Genomic DNA, 22,332 nt, shown 5'->3' on the forward strand with positions numbered 1-22,332 from the left:
ACTTTAGTTTAACTTTTGGTTCTGCCAATGGAGATTTAAGTTTATAGTAGTACCACAGTGTATTTTATTTTCATTTTGCACTGTTTTCTGTTAAATGTGTTGGTAATATTGATTTTGAATGTACTTTTTCTGTTCCAAATTGTGAAATGCTGATTGTGGTGTTGAAGTGGAAGCTCAGAAAGACTTTTTCTGCCACAAGGGATAAGTTCCACTAATGTATCCCTAAAGAAAGATAAAAAAAAACAAAAAAACTTGTATTTCATTTGTTGATTTACAAAGAGATTAAAGAACAGTTTAAAAATCAATAATTTCATTGGTTAAAAATATACACTAGTAATCATAAATTCATGGTTAAATCAGTGTCAGTGAGAGGGATAAATTCATCTTTTTTTACATGAGTTAAAAAGTCAGTTCATGTACAACAGATATTTTGAGTTAAAACATGCATGTATGTTATATTGCTGAATATTGGTACATTGGTAATATAATTTGATTGAAGATAAACAAGAAACATAGCTATGTAAAGAGAAAGGATAATGAACACTGTTAGGTTGTATACAATAATACTATCATTATTGTGTGCAGTCTAGGTATTATAGCTTGATTAAGAAACCTCCGGATTGGACGTTGGAACGCTGGACACCTGGATTCTTCTCTGGACAGAGATGGCGAGTCAAGCCCAAACTGAACCAACCTTTGGACCGAGGAGCATCAGTCTTCTCTCACAACCAACCAAGTGGTAACAACACAAACTACCACAACACCGGAAAAGGAACTGAACTGAGATAAATCACGACTATACGACTACACGACTAAAAAGGACGAAACAAACCACTGAGCTCAGTAAAGACTTGTGGGATTTTATTTTATTTTAATTTTGAGATGCCGGCTTATTGTGAATTTTGTTAATTGTATATAGTTTTGTTTGCTTATTTTTCCTGAAATATTATACTCGTTCTTGCTCATTTCTTGCCTCCAGCCATTTCATTTCACTCAAACCTCAGTTGTTCCTGTACTCCTGCCGAACCTAGCAACTGGTCTATATACTTTCACCTTATTAACGTCAGTCAGGGATTACACATACTTCTGATTAGTTCAAGGGGGAGAGAAGCACTGTTTTGTTTATGGGGCGTAGGGTGAGGGAGAAAAGGTAGGTTGGTGAGGAAGTCCTGTGGGAAAGCTGATCGGGGCCACGCTGTAAGTTTTATTTATTTTTTTTGGCTTGTGGATTTTGTATGAACCAGGGAACATTGTGTTTGGACTTGTTCCCTCATCACAAGTTATGAACTGTGGTGGAGCCACTGAGGTGCCCACTGAACACAGACTTCACTTCAGAAGTATTCCACCCAACGCCAACTTTTAAAAACCCTTTAATTCCAACTGCATGTGACAGTTAACACTACATTATTCTTATTGTGTACGTTCAAATTAAGCAATCTCCCTTGTGCTACTGTAAATTTGAAAAATATAGTTCATTTATTAATTTATTATTACTATTATTATGATGATGATTATTATTATTATTATTATTACTATTCAATGTATTTATTCATTTTGTGGTTCTTGGCTTATTATTGCCACATTACTGAAAAGATGTGACTCAAGATTGTGTCCACATTGAAATAAATACGTTAGGAATAGTTCATGTTGATGTTGTGAAATACAGTTTTTAAGTACTCAGTCCAGGTGAGAAAGCCCCCCAAAAAAGGGAGGCATGAGGTATGCCTTGACAGGCATGGAAACTCATGAAACATAATATTATCTGAATCTGGTTTTACCAACAGGAACTCACCTTTAACTGTCACCTGTTTGTCTGGAGTCTCTGTCCTCAGGATGCCTTTGCTCACATTCAAGAACACCTACGATAGAGACGCCTGAATGAAACTGATTAAACATCAACAACACAACTACCAAACCAGATGATCACTGCAGGTAAAGACAGACTCTGTTATCTGTATTAGAAAGAGGACAGCAAAGTCATTCAGGTGTCTTGACAACTAATTCTCATGAGCTTTCTGCTGCTTCATCAAAAGCTGTACTGAATACTGACGTCAGAAACATCACCCGACCAGTTCAAAGTTCAATTTGCAGGTGCTGCAACATCTTCTACCAACTGACCTGCTTCATGCATTTCAAGGAAGAGGGTTGGGCATTGACATAATCAAGATCCGAGAATGAAGTTAATGATGTTTGGGAAAGGTGTACGGCCTCAACCAATTTCGAGAAATGATAATAAATGCTGAAGCCACTTTTCTTTCAACCTGCCTGAGGTTGAAGACAGTGTTTTAACCCCTTGATGCCTTTAAAAAAAAAACCTCTTTCATTCAGATTGCAGCCGATACAGCATATGCAAACCCTAACCCTAGCCCAGGAAGCTTTTGTCTGTATTGGTTCCTGATAGGACTGGTCGGAGTCGGACCTATGCACAATTCATGGCCTCCAACCCTGACCCTAACCCCTGAACACTGAGCCTCAACAAGAACAACTGCTTCTGTGTATTCAATGAGAAAGAGTTCAATCAGGAGACGTGGACACAGACTGTCCGAGTTGGTCTCTTGGTAGGGAAACAATTTAAATGGCATTGATGCTCTCACCCTATTCCAAACCCTGAACTATGGACACATTGAGAGCTGTACTCTTCATTTAGGATCATCTTTGAAGCAAAGCACAAGTTTTTTTGTTTTTTTTTTATATATACATATTTAATTGTAAATAAATATTGGTTTTGAATTCAAGCAAAGGACTAAAGAGTAATGGAGACCCGCTGACACACATGCCCTGACATCCACCAACAGGAGATGTTTTTAAGTGGGAACGCAAAACGTTTTTGGAGCTTTGGGTTTTGGTTTACACGACAACAGTGCTAGGAGCAACTAAAAAAGCAAATTTCTGAGAACGACTTCCAAGGTGGAAATTTTTGACAAACGGGGCAAAATGAAAACACTTTGCTCCATTTCAATGGAGACACTGGAAATGCTGCTACTGTGCATGCAGAACATGGCCATAGTCAATAGTTTATCTGCACAGTCATGAATAAATAGACAAAAACAACAAAAGCGATCTCCAGAGTGTCATGACTTCCAGTCCATATTTTCCTGGGACTTGGAAGTTCTGGAGTAGAGTCAAAATAAAACATCCCGTTGCGTCGTCTGTTCATCAGTGATGGTAATAATGGCATTAAAATAAACAGTGTTAGTTTTTCTAGTGACGGGTTATCCATACTTTTTGCAGTGTTACAACCCCCTTCCTGACAATAAATTGTGGCGTGGATCTGTTACTATAATTCAGCATGCTTTCTGGTTGATTTTTTCTCCTCCGGAATCCAACTGTCACAAGAAAGGAAGGGGGAGCATCAAGTTTGTGTAGAGAAAGCAAAAACCGTATAAAGAGCATCAAGTCACGACCGTGCCACGACTCAAGAACAAAATGTCATTATGCCCAGAATGTAATAGTAACAATTTGCTGCAGAACTTCACTTGAAGAGCTGTGGTCATTCAGTTAAGTGAAAAGAGATCTTTTATAAGAGCTGAAGATGTCGTGGTTCACAAAAGTTGGAGCAAGAATGATAATCCTGGTTATCTTACGGCCTATGAAGCTGTCATCATCTGACTGGGAGCTTGGAGGGTGAAACAATCACATGAGAAATCCTGATTGGCTGAGGAAGACTTAGGTTGTCCTAGTCAGCCAATCAGAACAGACCTGGGTGGGTGTTCACTCTCAAACACTGACGCAGTGAGGGCACGTACATGACAGGGCAGAGCAGACAGCGGTACAGCCATGGAGAGCCAGATCATTCAAAGGCAGCTTTTGAATGGAAGTACAGATGTTGCACTCATGAACTGAACTGCCAGAGAAACATTCAACCGGTTTATCTGTTTGGAATTTTAGAGAATGGTCTCCAGAAAATCCTCACCAAAGTGGTCCAACAAAGAAATAGCAAAATCACAGAAAGTGAAGATATTAAACCTGAAGGTTGGACAACAATGATGCATCTCCCCTGTCCCAGTAGAAGAATCCCAGAAAGGTGGAGCAAACATGCAGGAACCCACCAGACCTGCGTCCCACCACCAAGGATCAGTCAATGGAACATAACCAACCTTGTAGCTGTCTCTTTCTCCTGCATGCAGCCCTAATACTGAAAACACAAAAGGACATCTCATCCATTCGATTTTAAGAATTTCATTTCATGAAATTCATTTGAAAGGATGTTTCTGTTTGGCTTCATAGTAAGTTGTTTCGACTTCACCCAACTCAGAGTCTCAGGGAGGTGAAACCCATCCCACCCTGCACAAAGCACGAGTCCATCACAAGACAAAGACTGACAGCCACACATTAATGTGTGAAATTACATCCATCAAAAATGTCTCACTTCATAGGTAATATCTAGTTTCTTTTCTTATTCATTGTGACATGTTTAAAAACTGTTTTCAGATTCCACTTTAGATCAATTGATATTAAAGATCTTAAAGGTGCATTAAGGAGTTTGCACGTTTTATACAAAACAGCGCCCCCTGCAGGCCTTGGGCGTAATGCATCTTAGTAAAAACAAATGCCTGTAGCTCGCGCGTACGGAAGAGGGGAACTCCTTCCTCGCTCGTTTAGTAGCGCTCGAGTAAAATTTAAGTTTCCTTTACCTGGTGGAGTCTGTGCTGGAGTTGTGGCAGTGCAAGAAGCCATTCTTTTCTTACTTTCTGGAAGCTCCTGCTCAGTTGTTGCTCACTAAACATCTGGTGGAGTCATGGCGGACAAAATGAAACCTAAGTAAATCAGGCCAGCCGGAGCGTGCATTACGTCATTCCTTTACAATTCTCCTCAAAAAAGTTGTAGTGCCGGACCGGCACTGCAACTTTCAAGTGACAATTTAGCACTGTTAGCAGTACTTGTAATGAATATGTCAGGGCACATTGTACACATCATTAAAAATGTGTAACATATTTATGGTGGAAAATAAGTATTTTTAAAGTTGAAAAACTCCTTAATGCACCTTTAATCAGCAAAGAGAGCTAAAAAGTACCTGGTATTAGTGTTGGGGTCAAAGGCCGCACTGTGTAGCCTTGGATGGGATACTGCAGAGGAGAGTTTGGCAAAGCATAGAGGAGTTTGGATAGAACAGATGACGTCCTGTGGAGAAAAGGGACGCAACAAAGTTGTGAGAATAAATACCACTCCTTAAATTCAGCTTCCATATCTGTCAAAGATAGAACAAAGACCTCCAGGCAGCCGCATTGAACTTAGAAAGTGCATGAAATAAAACGAGAGGATGCAACAAGATGCAGATAAAACAACAAGCAGAACAGTAAACAGCTACGCTAAACCCAAAAATTAAACCTACCAGAACAATGTTTCCCTCGTTCTCTCCAAGGCGCCGCTACGCCGCTCACATACTTCCTCTCAGAACTGAACTGTCCTTCAACAACACCTTTCCCGTTCTGTCTCAAGTTTAAATTTTCTTTCCACCATCTCAGAAGTTGAGATGCGTCCTGTCGACTGATGTTGAAGCATGAAAGAATCGTTCAAATCCAGCTAGCTCGTCGGTGGCTAACAGCTAAGCTAACCTCTGACTGCAACGTCTCGCAGCAGGACACTTTTACGAAGTGTCCCTGAACGCAGCACAGTGCTGCACAGCGCCGCAGGTTGTTCACTGAATCAGAGGGTTTCAGGTGTTTCACAGGTAATGAAGGCGGTTTAGGAGGAGCTGGATACTGACAGGTTAATCGATGGTGTTACTGCCTCTGTGAAGCAGGTGCCTCAGATTCTTAAAATCATCTGGTGGGCCAGATATGATTGTTCGCAGGCCACTTTTTATTTATATTTATCATTATTTAATTTATTTATATTTCTATATTATTTTTATTTCTATAAATTATATTTATTTATTTTATTTTGTAATAATTTATTTTTTTTATCTATTTTTTTTTTTATACTTTAGTTTTTTTTCATTGGGATTGTATTTTAAGTACAGGCAGAGTTTGAAGTTGTTGAAATTACTGTAGTTGTTGAAGTCTGTTTTGGTTTACTCTGAATACAAAAAAATAAACAAAAGCTGTTTTGAAGTTTAATTTCTGTTTTTCTCTCTTAGTTACAGAGTGCCTGACAGTTACATTAAATTGACAATTTGTATCGAATCGAATTGGATCGGATTGGATCGAATCGAATCGAATCGCTAAATAATTTTTATGAATCGCCCTTGAATCGAATCGTAGCCTGTGAATCGAGATCGAATCGAACCGTTTTGTGGGTCAAAGATTCACACCCCTAATATATATATATATATATATATATACATATATATACACACATATTTATATATATATATATATATATATATATATATATATATATATATATATACACACACACATATTTATATATATATATATATATATATATATATATATATACACACACATATTTATATATATATATATATATATATATATATATATATGTGTGTGTGTGTGTATATATGTGTATATATATATATATATATATGCATATATATATATATATATATATATATATATATATATATATATACACATATTTATATATATATATATATGTACAGTCATTAAGTGTATATATAATACAGTCATTAAGTGTATATATAGTACAGTCATTAAGTGACAGTTCTCACTGCAGTGGGACTCAATGTTAAGGAGTTTTAGCCAGTCATAGTGAGTCAGGCGGGCCTTAAAGGGGCTGTATCATGCAAAATTCACTTTGGCTACGTTCAGACTGCAGGGCTTAATGCTCAATTCAGAATTTTTTGTGAAATCCGTTTTTTTTAGCGAGTTCATTCATAATTACAATAAAATGCGACTTGTTTGTGATCTCCTGTCTGAACTTAAATACCACCCAACAGTGTCCCGCGTGCGCAGAAGAGGACATAACGAGCGAGCGCTTCAGTGTTTGCAGAACCCACAAACATACAGAATGTGTCACTTTTCAAGTTTCGATCAGTTATTTAAGAACTGATGCAAATGCGTGTTTGATTACAATTGAACATTGAGCAATCATTTGAGCGTGGCACTTCTAATTAGCCGTGCCAAACTCCTTCTGTGTGTGTGTGTGTGTGAGAGAGAGAGAGAGAGAGAGAGAGAGAGAGAGAGAGAGAGAGAGAGAGAGAGAGAGAGAGAGAGAGAGAGAGAGAGAGAGAGAGAGAGAGAGAGAGAACACATGTGGAGTCTCTGCGAAGAAGACACTGCTGGGACACAGAGTGCAGCATTTATTATTATCATTTTTTTCATCTCCAGAGAAACACATAGGTGCAGGGTCGCAGCCAGGACTGGTGGGACCGTGATGTGAGAGGCTTTAATGATACGGAGTTCATGAATAATTTTCAAATGACAAGAACTACCTTCATGTACGTCTGCGAGCGCCTTTTTTTAACACTCACGGTAAGACACACGTCTTCGACGCCCCATATTGTGACGTGTAGTTCGGATAAATGCGACCTGGACGTTCAGACTGAAGTCGCATAGCAAAAGATCAGATACGTATCGATTTAGGACCACATATCCAAGTGGCCTGGGTCGCATTTGAAAAAATTGGATCTGTGTTGTTCAGACTGTCATGAAAAGATCTGATTTTTTCCTTCGTGCCTGTGTGTTTGAGCTTTCCTCGTTTTTCTGCTGCTCAGAGAGGCAGCCCCTCCCGTACTCGTGAAAACGGTCTGTTGAAGGCATATTCGAGGATTCTCCACCGATTTCGTACAACATGGCCGATTTGCCATTTTTGGAGCACTGCGCATGCGCGGCTCCCTCCGCATGAGGACTGAGGGGAGCGCGCACGTCAGCCACATGTCAGTTTGTTTACATCCGCGCAACTGGATCATCGTCTTTCCGCATAGGATTAAAACACATCTGTAATCATGTCGGACTCTTCTTCCAATCAAACATAAGAATAAGATCCGTAAAGTAGTGTCTTACGTGTTTATGCAACAGAAACACATTTGAATGGGATAATAAGCATGTTACCTGTCCAGCAGAAACTTCCCCACGTCGTGACCAGTCCTGATCCCGTTTGTGCTTTGAATGTCCGCCTCCTCGTAAAGGAATCTCAGAGTAAAACACGCGTGTTGCCATTCTTTTCTATGGCCTTTCTTCTATCCTCTGTCATTTCAAACAATGTTCTTTTTTTGTGGCTAGCCATCTTCGGAGGCGCCGGAAGGAGCAAGCCGCTTCTGAATGCTGTGTGATGGTCTCTCCCACTGCATGTCACTTCCTAAACAATGCTCTGCACATGCGCGGCTCACAACCAGAGCGCGCACAGAGGCGGCGACTCGACATGATATGTCATCACGAAAACACGTTCCCACATTGATTGACATTATGACTGCCCCGCCCCCTCACTCGGACAAACAGTGAAGTTCTCTGACAGGCGCTATGACAGCTGTTACAGCAGGAGAGATGGTGTTTGAGCTCCGTGGAGAATGGAGGCTGACCAACAGATCAGAGCGCAAAGCCCGGGGGAGGCACTCATAAACGGATCAGAAATTATTCTGTACCACATCCCCAAATGATTTGCTCATTTTTGTGTCCAAATGTAACTGAACAACAATGGAGAACGCTGGCGGTGATGCGTTTTTACGGTGTGTTGGGCCGTTCTGGCATCAGCGGCGCAATTTGGCGTGTCGTGTTTTTGCGGCCGACCCTGAAGTTAGGAAATCGAAACTTTTGACGTGGTGTTTTTGCGGCAAACCAATCAGAGAGTGTCTCTATGGTGACGTAGGTCAGGGAGCGGGGACCTAGCCTGGCACGCCAGATTGTCTCTCCATGCTCAGGGATACACGGAGATACAGTCTGGTACAGCGCCAATTGAGTCTGACTTCTGCCCGGCAAACTTCTGCCGGGCGAATCACAGCCCACGAGAGGCGGGAGTTAGCGATGCGTCATAGTATACCCCCCTCCCCTCAAAACAATCATGGTGGTGGCCGCAACACAGCGAGGCTTTACCAAGGCTCTGTTTGAAGTTTTGAAAGAACTGAATTTGGTGCTGAAACCACAGCAGGAATCTGCTCTGAAGGCTTTTCTTTAACCCCAAATTCCACCGGACACCAAAGCGCCGCGCCGCGTCTCAGAAGCGCCGGTGTTACTACAGATCACCAGAACGGAGGCGCGCGCCACGGCGCTGGTGATTCGCTTCAGGTCGCCGCTTCTAAACGGCGCGGCGTGGCGCGCTGCTCCCGGTGTGCATTGACTTCAGGAACAAGACACCGGTGTGACGCGGCGCTTAAGCGTCCGGTGGAATTTGGGGGTAAAACAGACGTAAAACTCTATGCCATGATCCCATGTTTTGGACTACAAAACTACTACAACGGAGCGCTGTGTATGTCGCATTGTCGTTGCGTCACAGCCTCGTTTCTTGGATTGGTTCTCTCTGCTCAATAGTCCCGCCTCTCGACAGCCTGTTTGAAATGAAGCCCCAATGGCGCGGTACCAGAATGTCTCTGTGTGTAACATATGAGGTCAGTCTGGCATGCCAGGCTAGCGGGGACCAGTGAAAGCGACACTCATCCTGGCGCAGCTCCTGGAGCAAATGGTGAAACTCACCAAACTCCGACCATCTCTGGATAGTATCGTGCACCCAGGCACAGCGTACCGTCCGCCGATGACGTGATTGTCTGGCTTTATTAAACAAATAAAACCAAGCCACTCGCTCAACAGGGCTAGCCATGATGCTAAGCTAACACAGGAAATAGGCCGGAAGCCCCGCCTTCCCACCACAGAAGCGACGCGTCAAAGCGGTGTCCTCGGGGGCCCGGTGTTGTTCAGTGTAGGACCTCAAAATTGACGCGTGTTGAACTTCTTGCGGCTTAAGTATCTGAGCTCTGTGGCGAACCGAGTCAGGCGGAGAGTTTGAAGTTCACATCCTGACAGTCCGTCCGTGTCCGTGGATGGAGGTTGTTATATGGCTTGGGAAAAGTAAACACCCCCCACCCTTTGGTGTCATTGTTTCCTCTTATCGACAGGTCAGTTAACTTCCCAAAAATGTTGGAAAACACGAAACAGTAATAATAAGTTGTTGGTTAAGGCTTTGTATTTGAGCGAGTTTGGTGGTTGGATGGAAAGATGAAGACCTGGCAGCGCTGTCTACGGGACTTGATAGTTCTGGATGGACGCGTTGCGCTGTCTGGCCTTTTTTGTGTTGCCTGTCGAGTTGAAATGTGATTCATGGCTCCAGTGTGTTGTAGCTCAGTGTGAATACTGTTTGATTATTTGAGACAGCATGTTGATTATGTTTTTCAGAAACCTAAAACTGTTCCGGACATGCAGAACTGTCAGTGAGTGACAGTCGAGATGGAAAGGGAGCCTGCGCGCTCTCGCTCTTTTTTCCTCTATTTTTTTTTTGTTTTGTTTGTTTTTGTTTTTTACAGGGATCGGGTTTTGGAGGAAGTAATTAATTTCATAAAACAGATACATTTTTTCAGTGTTCTGAATACAGACGATGATTTGTAAGCATTATAGGTGTGTTCACGTTCTGAGAAATTGATGAAATGTGAAATTTATTTAATGTGTCAATAAAGATTCTGCTGATGGAACGGAGCGGAAAGGAGCTAACGGGGCATCTCTCATTGTTTCCTCTTACTGACAGGATTTCTTATCTGTCAACAGGATCTCAGCCTGAGACCTGTAACATGTCCATATTATTCTTTTTTTTTTACTATTATAGTCCGCTCCTCGAGACTCTCCATTGTTCTGATTGGTCAGATCTCGATAACTCCACCTATTTTATGTGCACCTGCTTCTCCTCAGCCACCGTTTCATCCCTAACACTTGTAGTGAACAACAGCCACGTAATAATAATAATGCATTGGTTTTATATAGCGCTTTTCAGGACACTCAAAGACACTTTACATTGCATTATTCATTCTCTCCATACTGGGTGGTGGTAAGCTACTACTGTAGCCACAGCTGCCCTGGGGCAGACTGACGGAAGCGAGGCTGCCAATGTGCGCCATCGGCCTCTCCGACGACCACCAACCATTCACTCTCACAACTTTCATACAAGGCAAGGTGGGTGAAGTGTCTTGCCCAAGGACACAACGACAGTTTTTTTTTTTTTTTTACGCCTGCGGGAGCGGGGATCGAACCGCCAACCTTCCGGTTATAAGACAACCTGCTCTACCAACTGAGCTACTGTCGCCCCATACCTTACGTACCTTATTACGTACCTTAATAATATGTGACACATAAATGCGATTGATTCATAACACAGCTGCGGTAAGAAGATTGAACTTGTAAGCCATGCAAAGCACAGGGCAGCAGCGGTTTGAGTAAAATCTCACTACGTTGTATAGCAATGCTTGGAGGAACTATTTTTGGACCTCCGCCTCACATCATTATAGATTTGTCAAAAATGTTGGAGTCATAGAATTTGGATTTCTATCTCAAAAACAGACTTTTTTCACAGCATTTTGATGTCATGTTTCAAGGGGACATATTATACTTTTTCACTTTGTGAAGAGTTTCTTTTAGTAGTGTGTGTTGCCGTAGCCTCATTATGATGTTCAAATTTGAAAATGGTCTGTTTCCTCCCTGTCTTGCTACACCACATGTTGTGAAAATGTCGACTGAAACGGTGGAGTTTGAGTTTGGTCCGCTTATCCTGAAATAAGTAGATTTAACTCCTCCCCATGACTGTGCCCCCACCATGTGTGTGTGTGTGAGCGTAGGCGTGGACAGATGCGTTCAAGTGCATACCGGGAAGCAGGCTCAGAAACAGCCTGTTCTGAGGAGGGCTTGTCAGAGCGACTTTTTAGCCCGCTGAAACTCCGAACAAAGAATGAATTTGGGGCGAACAAACTTAAATACTATATTTTTGGGCTTCTGAGACCTATATGGCGTGACTGAAAAATAGCATAATATGTTCCCTTTAAAGGGTAGTTTAACATTTTGATGAAGTATCTGTTTCACAATTGGAGGCAATGCAAGAATGTTAGTTTTTCAGTTATGGTGTCAACGTGCACGACATTCAATTTAGAGTACAAATGTTCCATACTGTCCTCTTCCCTGGACTCACTTGGAAAAGCCAGAATGCCCCCCCACCCCGCAAGCGCAGGCATGCAATTTTTTCCTGCTTCAAGCCCTGAGGATGTCTCCCTAAATAATGTACTGTACTACAAGAACATTGTGCAAGATGTCATAACATAAAACAAAGAAACATTCCACCATCCGTAGTTGCTGGGAAGTCATTCATTCACCCGTCTTGTTGGATCTGATCCAGTCTCTGCAGCCATTACCTTGCTTTGTGTTGCTGGAACTCCTTTGCTCGACGTTGCATGATGGCCTCACGCTGCTCCTTGGGGAGGCGATTTTTGAGAAGCACTGGGCGATTACTGCATTCACAGGGTGGAGAAGGGGGAGGCTGATGGGGAAATGTGGACCTGGAGGGTTGAAAGACGTAATGCCACCTTAAAGGATCAATATTGAAACTCTTGAGAAAAAAAACCCTTCATGTTTCTTCCTAAACAGTTGTTATAAATTAACAACAATCACAGAAGACTAACCACAATACTTGTTCTTTGCATTTCACACTGATTAATCACCTCTGACTCCATGATAACACACCCATTTGTGGGATGCTCAGCGTACACTGGTTCCACATTGAATCAGTCAATCAATTAAACTTCATTACAGCATGTTTCATACAAGAGAAAAATGCGCTACAAAACGCTAAGCTGGAAACAGTCTATTAAAAGATTCAAACACCAAAAGAAAGAGATGCTTGAAACGTTCACAATTTCATTCTCGCACAACAGTATAGTTTCCCTCCAGAGTGTCATGACTCCCAGTCCATTTTCTCCTGGGACTTGGTCGTTCTACAGTTGAAAGTCACTCAGAGCAACAATTTAAATTGATTGTTGGTCCAGGTCAATGTCTATGTATTCGCCACTGTTCATGTATATCGCATGTTGTTCTCTCGGCTTGTGGCTTCAGGACAAAAGTAAACAGGAGCTCTCACTCGTGGTCGTACATGCTAACTGCATGATTTTCAGTGTTGTTTATGTAAATCAGGCGCCTCCAACACATCGCTCCAAGTTCTTACTGGTTTCTTCCTAAAGGATCACTGATATATTTATTTGGTCTCTCAGTAAACTAGTGAACTGATTATTTTCACCCACTCAGAATCACAGGGGACACAGATCTTGTTTTGAAAAGGAACTTCTCCTGTATTTCTCAGGTTTTTTCTGGCTCTTGGTTTAGTTGTGATTTTGGGGTTATTTCTGTGAGCGTGTTTGTCATTGTCTTTTCTACCAGTTGAGTGATGAGCCTCCCTCAGTTCTGGCTGGTCTGTTATCACACATTTCATTTCGAGCCAGGTGATCACACCTGTTCTGCAGAGGATAGAGTTGCCAACCGTTCCTTGAAAAACGGAATCGTTCCGTATTTGGATGTAAAAGTGTGCGTTCCGTATTGAGCTGAAAAGGAACGCACTTTGTTCCGTATTTTTGTGAGAGTCAAAACGTGAGCAATGGAACATGCGCTTTTTTTTGAAAACTTACGGTAAATTGTTCACCGGCTCTCTGAGGTTCTGTGACCAATGAGCTGACAGAGATGGCTTGACAACACAGAATCACTCTTATCTCATTGGTCAAAAAAAGACTGTTCCTAGGAGGCTACGGCAGTTCATTGGCCAGTAGTCAGTTCGGGCACAGAGCTCATGGGAATGAATGAATGAATGAATTTATTTGTTTCAAACATGCAAACCATAATTCAAAATTGAAAAGTCATCTAAATAGCGACTTTGTAAAGCAGACATCAATCAAAACAGACATCAATTCAAACAAAATATACCAAACATAGAGAACATAGATGCCATCCTACATGTCTGAAAAGGAGTGGGAAGAAGCAGAGCTTATTTAATCCCACCCCCTCTCCCAATTGAAACTTATCATTATCAGTTTCCTGTGTCAGATCAGTAACATATCATAAATTCCAAAGACAAAGAAAACATCTTCAAATTAGTTGATTTCCTTAAGATCGTAATTCTTTAGTATCGATTCTTTTATTTTTTTCTTAAATATCCTCATGCTTGAACATTTTTTCAGATCTGGACTTAAAGCTATAGTGCGTAACTTCGGTCGCCCTCTAGCGGAATTCTGCGTTCTTACAACAATAAAGCCGGCGCTTCCACATGACGTACACCCCGGTGTTCCCCCTCCTCCCCCCCCCCTCCCCCTCTCCCCCCAATCTGCCACAGTGATTCGCGTTTCCACAGCGCCAATCACCGTTGGAAACGGTTTTTATTGTGTGTGAATAAGGACAGCTGGTGAAAAAAAGACGGACTCTTCCGAAGAGGTAATTATTGTTTTTTTTTTTTTCTGCCACAGAAACGCAAATAGCTTATTACAAACGGGAGACAAAGTGCCTGCTAATTTGTACCTGACAAGTTTGCCTTCTCCGTCGGTCACTTTCCTTCTCCCAACCGTCCAGGCTTTTTTTCTGGTGGTAGGATCCACTCCAGGACTCTTTCTCGGCCATTTCTTTGGATTATCCGCCATGCCGCTTCCTCATTCTGCCTGAGCTGAGCCTGTTGCTATGAGACCCTCCGCGTGTCCTCCCCCTCCCTTCTTGTTGTGACGTAAAATGCGTAATTTCCTGCTCGCCAGCGCGGGAATGTCGCCGGTCGACACGCAAAGCAAGAAATATATATATTGAAAAATCCCGCGACATGTTAGAGGAGCCGATCGGCTTAATCTGCATTTTGTCATCTCCACTAGTAGTGGCTTGGCTAAAACAGACGTTCATAGACATTTAAAAGCTACGCACTATAGCTTTAAGTTGTTCCAAAGTTTTACACCTGAAACGGAGACACAAAAGCTTTTCATTGTTGATCTATGTTTGGGAATAAGAAATTTGCAACCAATGTCTCTGAGATGATAAACATTATATGGATGATGAAAGTGCTTTTGAATGTTTTCTGGCAAGGAGTTTTGCTGTGCTCTATACATGAGTTGAGCTATTTGAGATTCTACAATGTCCTGAAACTTTAGTGTTTTGGATTTAAGAAACAATATATTTGTATGGTCAAAATAACCAGCTTTATGAATTATTCTTATGGCCTTCTTTTGCAAAAGCGAGATTTGCAATGTTGAGCTTTTATAGTTGCTTCCCCATATCTCAGCGCAATAGCTCAGATATGGTAACACCAAGGAACAATACAATATATGTAACGATTTGTGGTCGAGAAGATACTTTACCTTATACATAATTGAGATATTTTTTGCAAGTTTATTTTCAATATATTTAATATGCTCTTTCCAACTTATCTGCTGATCAATAATTACACCCAGAAATTTTGTTTTGTGTATTCTTTCAATTAAAATTCCGTCTATTTGTACTTGGACATTAGTTTGTTTGTTACGCTTACCAAAAATCATAAGTTTGGTTTTACTCAGATTAAGTGTCAATTTATTAGAGTCAAACCAGAATTTAATTTTTTTCATTTCCATATTCATTAAATGTAACAAGTCCTCCAGGTTTTCCCCTGAGCAAAACATATTTGTGTCATCAGCAAAAAATACCATTTTTAAAAGCCTTGAAGCTTTGCACAGATCATTAATATAAAGGTTAAACAATTTCGGGCCCAATACTGACCCCTGGGGGACTCCGTGAGAAATGTTCAAGCATGAAGATTTGAAGTTGCCCATCTTCACAAACTGCTGTCTGTTGCTGAGGTAACTTTAGACCCAATTCAAAGTAACTCCTCTAATACCATATCTTTCCAGTTTGATTGTTAAAATATTGTGGTCAATGGTATCAAAAGCTTTTTTTAAGTCAATGAATATTCCAGCCGTGTATTTTTTATTGTCAATAGTGTTTGTTATTTCTTCAGTTGTATCAATTATTGCCATGGATGTTGACCGATTTTTCCTAAAACCGTATTGGCTGTCGGTTAATATATTATATTTTTGAATAAAGGACTCCAGTCTGGCATCAAATAGCTTTTGTAATATTTTTGAAAATTGTGATAAAAGAGCTATAGGACGATAGTTTGTGAAGAGGTGCATGTCTGAGTTTTTATAAAGGGGAGTGACCTTTGCTGTTTTCATTTCAAGAGGAAATTTACCAGATGAAAATGACAAATTGAATATATATGTTAAAGGCTTTGCAATCCCCTCAATAACCCATTTCACAGTTTTCATATCTATTTCATCACAATCGGTCGACACTTTTGACTTACACTTTGAAACAATATTGATTACTTCCCTCTCATCTACATCTGCAAGAAACATAGAGTTGCTCTTCCTTTCAATTAAAGAGTAATCTGGACTCGCGGAACGAGAGATTTCACCTGCTAATTTTGGTCCAATGCCGACAAAGTATTCGTTAAACTTGTTAGCAATTTGATTCATATCAAGTGTTTTGTTATTATCAGTAAAATAAGAGGGATAAGTGCGTTTCATAGAGTTTTCATTTTTTATAATGGAGTTTAGAACACGCCACATGCCTTGTACATTGTTTCTATTGTTTTCTAGTAGTGTGTGGTAATACTCCTTCGCAGCATTCCGCATTATGGTTGTCAATTTATTTTTATATTTCTTATATTTACATTCAGCTTCAAGTGTTCTTGTTTTAATGAAATCTTTATAAAGTTTATTTTTCTTTTTACATGCATTTCTTATTCCTCCAGTGATCCACGGATAATTCTTAAACTTTGTATTTGTTTTTAATTGTTTTAAAGGACAATGTTTTTCAAACAATGTTTTAAACAAGTTCAAAAATGTGGCATAAGCTCGATCAACATCATTACAGCAGTAAATCTCATTCCAATTTTGCACAAGCAGATCTGTTTTTAGGGCATTAAGAGTCTCTATTGTCTTTATTCTTTTCCAGATTGTGTTGCTGTTGTTCACTTGTTGTTTATAGTCATCATTATAAATTGTAAATATCGGTAGGTGATCACTGATGTCAGTAACTAGAAGCCCACTTACAGAATTAATACTTATGTCGTTTGTAAATATATTGTCAATCAAAGAGGCACTTTCAGTAGTTATTCTAGTAGGTCTTATGATTTTGGGGTACAAATTTAGGCGGTTTTATCAAAAGTATGCAAGAAAGTGGATTCAATCCAGTTATTAAAGACTTCAAGGCTTGTACCAGGTGCCCTGTACACACAGCTAATTATGACATTCTTCTTTTTTCTATTACAGAGTTCGATTGAGATGCACTCCAAAACATTTTCAATGACAGTAGTCATTCTCTCAACAACTTTATATTGTAGAGAGCTTTCAATGAAGATGGCTGCACCGCCTCCTGTTTTATTTGGTCTGTTGATATATTGTAGTTCGTAACCATCCAAGCTAAAATCAGATCCTCTGTCAGTATTCATCCACGTTTCAGTCACCGCTATGATGTTGAATGGATTAGTGAAGTGGCTAAGATATTCCTTGATATGGCCAAAGTTAGCATATAGGCTTCTGCTATTGAAATGTAGAAGTAAATCAAAACATTAAAGCAGCGCAGCTTGGCTTCCAGAGACAGATATATCATATTTAGTTCATTGATTTGTGTCTGCTGCTGCAGACTGGTGTGTTTTCAGTTTAGAAACGGAGCCTTGTTGGTTTTTTTGTTCAGAAGGTTTTTCAGTTTTGATTTTGCACTTTTTTAGTTGAAAATAAAAAAAAAAAGAACATGTTAAAATCCAGAAGAGACAGCAGCTGCTTGTTATTTTGCACATTTAGCAATAAATATAGAATAGAATAGGAATAGAAGACTTTATTAATCTCACAGTGGAGAAATTTACAGGTGTATCGGCTCATAGAACCCACAGCGGAATGCAAAAGTAATGCATGGTGCAATAATTAACAAGTAATAGTGCAAATCATACTAGGATGGACAATAGAAGCTAAAGACAATGAAGATTTAACTGTATGTACTACCTGAATCTTAAAAATGTAACAGGATATATATATATATATATATCCTGTATCCTATATATATACAATACAATATGCAATATATGATGCAGTATGATATAATACGTATAATATGTTTTAGCAGAGTGAATGGATGATAAAGTGTCGCTGAATTTCTGAAAGGGCGGGTGCAGGATATTATAATGTCCAGGATTAGGTTATATTCTGCACAGTAGAACTGTACAGTCTGACAGCGGAGGGGATGAGAGACCTGTGGTAGCTCCTTCCTGCTCTGAGGGTCTCAGTCTCCACTGAAGGAGCTGCTGAGCTCCTCTACCGTCCGGTGCAGTGGCTGAGAGCTGCTGTCCATGATGATGATACTTGAATGATAACTGTCTCACTGTAGGCCTCAAATACAAACAGATCAAGCTGATCATGAGTTATTACAGTCTTGCTACTGTAGGTGGAATGCAGTAGCCTAATGTGTTTTTATAGTCTGTAATAGGTATAACTGTAGCAAAATGCTGTTATATATGCGTTTTTCACCCCCCCAAAAACCGAGTTTTTTTCAGCTGCCCGCGAGAGGCGTTCCTTATTTCAATCTCTGGGAGTTGGCAACCCTAGCAGAGGAACTTCAGCTGGAGGACTGAGTGTGGGAGGACTCTTAGTTGTTTTCTTACTGGATTTGCCTCTGTTGCACATGGCAACAGGTTCCCTTGACCTCATTACATGTTATATAAAGTTGCTATTGTACGAGTTCAATTTTACTGGTGTAATATATGTTTTCATTAACAATTTACATTGCAGCTGTTTAAATTTTGTGTTCTGCGTCAACATTTTAGAGTGTCTTGTTTGCAGAACAAGCACATTTATCTGTTCAATATGGAATTTTGTGCTGGGAATAAACACTCCATACCACCAGAAGCTCTCCGGCACTTCCAGTGTGTGAAAGGAGCTCAAAGATGATAGATGGTTGGAGACCCCCTGTCACGTTTAGGTGAGGATGGGGTTGAAGGGATGAGGACCCAACGAGCCAGTCACTGCTGCAGTTCCGACTCATTTCATCATCCAAGAAGAAACCAAAAATCAAAAAATCCACAATAAAATTCAAAACCAACCAAAGGAGTAATCCACCACGGACTCTGGATTTAGGTTCAGGAAACACTGAACAGTCGCAGCAGAGGGCGGAGACACAGAGACATAGAGAATACAGAAATACAGACTGACCGCACAACACAGGCAGACAGAGGACAAAAGGACAGCCCCTGATAAAACCGAGTGACTGCAATCACACACAGTGGCACAGGTGACAGACATCAGGGCAGTGAACAGAAATCAGACATGAGGAGAAGGAGCCACAGAGCCTGAAACAAGAGACAAGGTCAGAACAGCACCAAACACACAAGACAAGAGAGAGAAATGGCTGAAACTCCAGTGAAAGGTCATTTACTGTACATTCACAACTTAGTTCCTCTTCAGTCATCACGAAACTTGGCTGGTTAACAGAGGAATGAGACCAAAGGTAAATCATATAACAATCAGCCCTTTCTCAGTCACATTGAGCGGCTGTATACATTAAAGAGTGATAAGAGTTTATTAGCAGCAGGTGGGAATGTCACTTTATTCAATTCAGTATTTAATGTATTTATGTATTTTTACTCTTGTACCTAGTACATTGCAGAGTTTACGCTATTGTTGTTTTTTTTTTGTTTTGTTTTTTTTCGTCAACCACGAAGCCACATTTTTACTTTTATCACTATTTCCTCGTTCAGCTGGATAAAAGCATGTCAAAATGGTTTGTACCTCTGTTTAATGGAACTTAATTCACCCAGCAACTCCAAACTTCTGGAAGACTAAAAAATCCTGAGATTCCAACATTTCATCTATTTTCGTTTGTCCACATGTTAATTTTGCTTTTTGCACTCAGGAGATCTCTGAGACATTTGAATAAAACACAGATAGCATCTGATGGCACATGATCTTGGTTTTGTTTGCAATGCAGCGCTCTGGTGTCACAAATGTAAGATACCTGCTGGCTGCATAATATATGACAAGATGTAGTTGGAATTTACAAGTCAAAAATTCAATCAGATCAAACAATGTAAAGGATAAATGAGAAGTCGGCACACAGACACACACATCCAGATTACTGATGTTACCTGTATTTTTGTTGGAGGACCATTTGCTGTGAAGCGAGTGAAAAGCTGTTCATGGTCTTGTAATACATGAGAAGCAACAGCAGTGTGATCACACACTTGGCAGCAACCAGAATCCACCTTTTGTTTGCTTCAGGCATCTGTAGTTAGAATAAAATGAAGCTGTTTGGTTATATTCTGTTAATGAAGTCATGTAATGGCACTCCACTGGTCAAGTTCCCTTTAAAAAGGAAAATCATTAAGAATAAATATAGTTTCACAAAAAATCACAAAATACCTGAAAGTACTGAAGCTGCTTTTGAAAACATTCAATTTGGTGAGAACTTTTACTGATAAATAATCATTTTTAGGGATGTAAATGCTGTTACCTTTTTCTAGTGTCCCAGTCTTATCCTGTCTGTGTCACAACTCATTGACTGACTGACTCAAAGGGACATTTCAAAGGAAGGAGGGGAGGTGAAAGAACAAACTGTCAGCTTAGCGCTCTAACTACAACTGAAGAGGGTGCTGGTGTTCTTTCTTGTGAGCTCAGATGTTACACCAGACAACATTAACAGTCAAATTACTGTAATAAAGCTGCCTGTTTGCAAGATTAAATAATAAACAATGAGAAAAATCCCTACAATAGGAGTTGCCTGTCAAGCATTTAATAGAGTCCCAAAGACACTGAAATCGAGAAAGAAACAATACAGACAGGCAGGCCATGAAATCACCAAGTGGTCAATTGAGAACACTATTTCAAGTTGGTAACAACACCAAAGGCAAACAAGCTCTTATTTCAGCTGATAGAAAGTTGTAGAAAGTAGTGTCATCGGAGATCTGCTCAGGAGTTTGTTCAGTTCCAAATTCCCTCCTGTTCGCTTCAAACTGAGTTTGTCACGGTCATAAATCACGGTGTGCTTTTCTTAATTCTCAAGATAGCCCTATATTCAGAAAAATCTTATTAAATATAAAATCATTTGACAACATGATGGTACTGACCATAAAACAAGTTAGAATGGACACATTGGGGACATGGTGACTACAAAGTCCAGTATAGCATTAACCCCAGCTTCCTCAGCAAGAGATTTATTACTGCCACCAAGTGGTGAAGTCTCATGATTGCACAACTTACCTTCCTGTTGTCAGAAGGTCAAACGTTTTGCCCTCTGGTGTCGGTGTGTGAGAAATTATCTGTGCTCATTTCCAGGAGAAAAAGATACATTTACTGCTTACATTAAGCCACGTGTTCAAACCATACAGCGTGCAGCCTACACACTGCAATAGACCCAAAACACACACTCACATTCTCTCACACACACTCTCAAACCTACTCACACACACAAACAAATATTTCATCACATTTTTATTGTTTCAAAAATATGGGATTACATTACTGCAAGTGTCATAAACAGGATATCATCATGATCATGTGCTCTGAGGCCCAAATTAAAACAATAAAGGGTTGGATAAAAGACAGCTGCAGAGCTCACACCAACATTTCTTTTGTTCTTAAAGGTTGTATAGAAGATCTTTATTACTAACAAAAATGAATTAAAGCTAAAAAAAAATGGCGTTATTAAGCTGTAGCAGCCTTGTTTTTATCGTGATTAAAAAAAGAAAAATAAACAATCAACTCTGGAGGTTGTAAAACCAACATTACTTTAGCCAATCAATAACGAGGTAGCCTCGTTATCTATTGGTTTTCTAACATGTCAATCAACCTCTCTACATTTGTAGCGTAACTGTCATGCTCCTACGCCCTTTTCGTACCACCCTCCTCCACACGCTCCACCCATGCTAGGCTCTGCTGCCGCTATCAACACCTTTTCACCCGTAGACTTGAGACAATTTTCCTTAATCATAGCTGCAACGTGCTTGCCATTTGGCAACAATGAATGTTTTAATCTTAAAACAAGACTTGTATGAAAAAGTCCGGAGAGTGAGAGGAGGAGGGGGTGGGTTTGTTTACGCCTGCATGCTGCAGCGCACACACAGATCAGCTGTGAGCTCCAAGCGTCTGCTGCAGTCATGCAGCTCCACACAAACCTCCCCGTCCTCCTCTGATCCACCCGAGAGCAGGGACGGGTCAGGGACAGGATTTGGCGCAAGTGCAGGATTTTACTCATATTCGCTGTGTTTTGTGTTGTTCAAAAGGATTAGCTATGTGTTAGCACTATGATGCTAAGTTGCTATGTGCTACTTTCTGCATAAGGAAGAGGCGTTCCTCCAGGGAGGAGGGGGTGTGGGTCACACATGCGCAGCATTTCAAAAAGGACTAACTGTCACTGGATTTCTCTCTCCATGGAAAATCCTCTATACAACCTTTAAGTC

At 40.5% G+C, this 22,332-nt stretch overlaps 1 protein-coding gene across 1 annotated transcript in view; it reads right to left on the reverse strand.

Annotated features, from left to right (window-relative positions):
• Positions 1 to 12,980, reverse strand: part of LOC115386801 (beta-1,4 N-acetylgalactosaminyltransferase 2-like) — a 28,109-nt gene extending 15,129 nt beyond the window's left edge. Inside the window, exons 1-6 of the mRNA XM_030089265.1 lie at positions 12,967 to 12,980; positions 12,245 to 12,340; positions 11,122 to 11,124; positions 5,015 to 5,121; positions 4,098 to 4,135; positions 1,793 to 1,859 (exon numbers count right to left, since the gene is read on the reverse strand). Coding sequence (XP_029945125.1) covers positions 1,793 to 1,859; positions 4,098 to 4,135; positions 5,015 to 5,121; positions 11,122 to 11,124; positions 12,245 to 12,340; positions 12,967 to 12,980 — 325 coding nt within the window. The remainder of the gene's footprint in view (positions 1 to 1,792; positions 1,860 to 4,097; positions 4,136 to 5,014; positions 5,122 to 11,121; positions 11,125 to 12,244; positions 12,341 to 12,966) is intronic.
• Positions 12,981 to 22,332: the final 9,352 nt, after the last annotated feature.

Source organism: Salarias fasciatus, chromosome 4, assembly GCF_902148845.1.
Source record: "Salarias fasciatus chromosome 4, fSalaFa1.1, whole genome shotgun sequence".
Taxonomy (NCBI): domain Eukaryota; kingdom Metazoa; phylum Chordata; class Actinopteri; order Blenniiformes; family Blenniidae; genus Salarias; species Salarias fasciatus.